The following is a 3,649-nucleotide window of genomic DNA, read 5'->3' as shown; positions in this document are numbered from 1 at the left end:
TGTGTGTGTGTGTGTGTGTGTGTGTGTGTGTGTTTGTGTGTGTGTATAATGTGTGTGTGTTTCTGTGTGGGTGTGTGTGTACATGCTGGGTGCGTGCGTACGTGTGAGTGTATGTATGCACATATGCATTCATATGTGTATCTATGTGCATGTGTATGTGCTTCATGCTTGTGTGTCCATGCAAATATGAGTATGTGTGTGGGCTTATGTTTATGAGTGTATTCATGATTAGGCTCGCAATTCATTCCATCTCCTCTTGTCACAGGAGCAAAGAACAGGATGAGCTGAGGCAGGAGCTGAAGGTTTTCGAGGAGAGGATGGATGGTTTGAAAGCAGAGCTGAAGAAGGAGAAGGAGAAATCAAGCAGGAAAGCAGCTAAGGAAGTCTCCGAGGTTCGTTTCTTGCAGTTTGTGTGATTCATGGAGAGAAATTATTGTCGTTTTTTCTAAATTCTCCAGTAAGTTAAATAACGCTACCATCGCTCTAAGCTCATGCTGTTGAAATCAGCTAATTTGGATTAGACACCACATTATCTTATCTTACGTTATTTTCCACCGTTTTTCCCACGTGCGGCAGGTGCGCAAACAGAGCGACAGTCTGTCGTGCCGGAACCAGGAGCTGGTCAAGATCAACACGGAGCTGCGGCAGCGTCTTGGGGACATGGAGAAGGAGAGGGAGGAGCTCAAGGGGAAGCTGTCGGGACAGCGGCACAAGATGGAGTATCTGCACAAGGCCAAGAAACAGCTGGAGGATAACCTGAACAAGATGAAGGTTGGTCCGTTTTTGGGTTGTTTTTTTTTAGGTTTTTGTTTTTTGGAAGGATAATTTGAATAAGACGATGGAGGATAATTTGAATAAGATGAAAGTTTACTGTTTTTGGGGGGGTTTTTTTGGGAGGATAATTTGAATAACATGATTGAGGATATTTTGAATGAGATGAAGGTTTGCTGTTTTGGAGTTTTGTTTTTGGGAGGATAATTTGAATAAGGTGAAGGTTGGTCCGTTTTTGAAGTTTTGTTTTTTGGAGGATAGGATAATTTGAATTAGGTGAAGGTTTGTTCCTTTGGGTTTTGTTTTATGGAGGATATTTTGAATAAGGTGATGGAGGATATTTTGAATAAGATGAAGGTTTGTTATTTTGGATTTTGTTTTTGGGAGGATAATTTGAACAAGAGGAAGGTTGGTTGGTTTTTGGGTTTTGATTTTTGGAGGATAATTTGATAAGATGATGATTGGTATTTTGAATAAGATGAAGGTTGGTCCATTTTTGGGGTTTTGTTTTTGGGAGGATAATTTGAATAAGATGATGGAGAATATATATTTTGAATAAGATGAAGGTTTGTTGTTTTGGGTTGTTTTTTTTGGAGGATATGATAATTTGAAAAAGATGAAGGTTTGTTCCTTTGGGTTTTGAATTTAGGAGGATAATTTGAACTAGAGGAAGATTAGTTGGTTTTGAGGGTTTGTTTGTTTGGATAACTGGAAATGGAGCCTTGAAATGTTCAAAATGTGGCAAACTTTTCTGTGCCAGAATTTGTCTCATTGACAATGACAACAGAAGAAGTCAAAAGTGGTCATAATCTTTAATTCTTCTAATTCTTCTATTTCGCTGGAGAAAAATTATCCACTGCGCATGTATTGGTCATCGTCAGACATTGACAAACGAGCTATTATTAATTATTAGCTTTTCATTGCGAATCTCAGGAGTAAGTGTAGGCCTACGCTGGTGGTTAGAAGGTGCCGCCAATTGGTCCTATATTTACTCTTTTTTTTTGTTACCCCTTTCTTGTTTCCAGTCTCTGTCTGCCTCCATTGCTTTTTTCCGGCTTTTGAAGACTATATTGTGTTGATGTGCATCTTTTTACTCAAACAAAAGAACGAGTGCACACCAAAACATTTTGTGTGGAAAACAATGTAGGATACTGGTGCACAGACAAAAATGGAGTGAATTCATTAAACATCAAAATGGTTGCAGATTTTCTGTATTAGGTGCTATGCGTAGTCGCTTATTTAAATTTTCATCCTTTGTTTTTTTTTCCTCAGGCTGTGAGAGAGGACATTGAAGAACTGGAGCGGATGAGAGATGAATACATGCAGAAAAACAGGGATCAGGTGAGTTTTGTCACAGTCGAGAGGTTTAACCCTCTTAGCACCTTAAATAGGTCAGCAGGTCAGCACAGCAGAACCGAAATGGCGGCCAGCTGATGGCTTCCCAGAACCGAATTATTTGAATCTTTTTCAGAGTCATGGGGGTGTAGTAAAGAAATTGCTTTTGCTTTAGATCCAAGCGAAGTATTTCACTGAAATTTCACATACAATTTAAAGACCTAGAACGTCAGCTTGTAAATTTAGAGTGGAATGTTCTTATTTTGAGCCTGCACTAAAGGCAGGTGTGTCAGGCTGGTTAAAGCTGGTATAGCTCTACAGTGGGAAAGTCGGTAAAAGCCAGAGATATGGCAACATGACACGAAGGCCGGCTCAGGGCAGTATGGCTCAAGAAGGTGTTGAGGGACAAAAAGAAAATTAAAAAAGAATTGCCCAACAGCCTTAAAATTCAGATGATTTCGGTATTTTGACGAGCGCTTGATATCACCACAATGCCTCACATTTTTCTTTCTGTTCTCAGGGTGACACCATCAGCAAGTTCATCAATCAGATTTCTTCTCTGCAAGACGAGATGCGGCAACTGGCCCAGGCTCACACAAACGCCCAGCAGCTGTTGAAATTGAAGGAGGATGCGTTAGAGAAAGAGAGACGGATCAGGGATGAAATGAAGAAAAAGTTCACGGTACGTTGTGAAGCCGCACATACTAAAACTCACGTCGTCCATTCAGCAATCTTAGTTTTAGTTTAAGTAGCAGTTTTACGGCGCTCGCAACTGCATAAGATCATATGAGCGCTAAGGGGGGGATGTCAACAGAGAAGTCCTTACAGGGAATTGGGCTTACTCTGCTCACCTCTCTAGCTTCTACAGCACACACAGAAATGTGTTTTTAAATGGACCTTTAAGGTGTTGAGTTTAAAATCAAGAATTAGATAAAAATTGCCAAACGGAGAGAAAAATGCCCAATTTCTTCGATTTCATTATTTTGACGAGCGCCTGATTTCACCACGATGCCTCACATTTCATTAAAAAAACCCACCAACCCCTCATTCAATCTCATAAGGAAGAACTTTCTAAGCCATATGTTACTTATAATATATACACAAAAGGTCAGCAGTGAAAACAATTAATGATTGATGGTAAATAAATCTGTCAATGAACTCACCTGCCCATCGACTCTGGGTTTTTTTTTCGCCCAATCCTTCAGGAGAGTAAAAGGAAAGAAATGGAACAGTTGAAGAAGTCTCATAGCTCGGATGAAAAGTTGCAAGAAGTTCACTCGGAGTCTTTGGAGGTATGTGGCGATGAATCACTCACCTTTGTACCTGATGAATCGCTCACTTTTGTACCTGAGACTATTGCATTAATGAATGGAGTCTTTGCTTTCTTTTTATTTTAACGTCTTTTAAGAAAAAACGAAGGAGCTTTTGTTATTCTGCTTCGTAGTCATTTTTTAGCTGATGCAGATATAATCTGTGAGTTGAAAATGAAAATTGTGTGTGTGTGTGTGTGTGTGTGTGTGTGTGTGTGTGTGTGTGTGTGTGT

General features: G+C 39.8%; 1 protein-coding gene across 1 annotated transcript in view; it reads left to right on the top strand.

Moving 5' to 3' along the window:
- The window catches only part of LOC101847160 (coiled-coil domain-containing protein 150), a gene marked incomplete at its 3' end in the record, with an annotated part of 28,329 nt that overhangs the window by 20,998 nt on the left and 3,682 nt on the right, over positions 1 to 3,649 (top strand). The window contains 5 exon segments of the mRNA XM_013089764.2: positions 266 to 392; positions 577 to 771; positions 2,044 to 2,112; positions 2,627 to 2,788; positions 3,312 to 3,398. Of these exon segments, the coding sequence (XP_012945218.2) occupies positions 266 to 392; positions 577 to 771; positions 2,044 to 2,112; positions 2,627 to 2,788; positions 3,312 to 3,398 (640 nt within the window).

This window comes from Aplysia californica, unplaced genomic scaffold (assembly GCF_000002075.1).
Source record: "Aplysia californica isolate F4 #8 unplaced genomic scaffold, AplCal3.0 scaffold01038, whole genome shotgun sequence".
In the NCBI taxonomy this organism is placed as follows: domain Eukaryota; kingdom Metazoa; phylum Mollusca; class Gastropoda; order Aplysiida; family Aplysiidae; genus Aplysia; species Aplysia californica.
The sequence above is the reverse complement of the archived record's forward strand: the minus strand, read 5'-3'. Positions and strand labels throughout refer to the sequence as shown.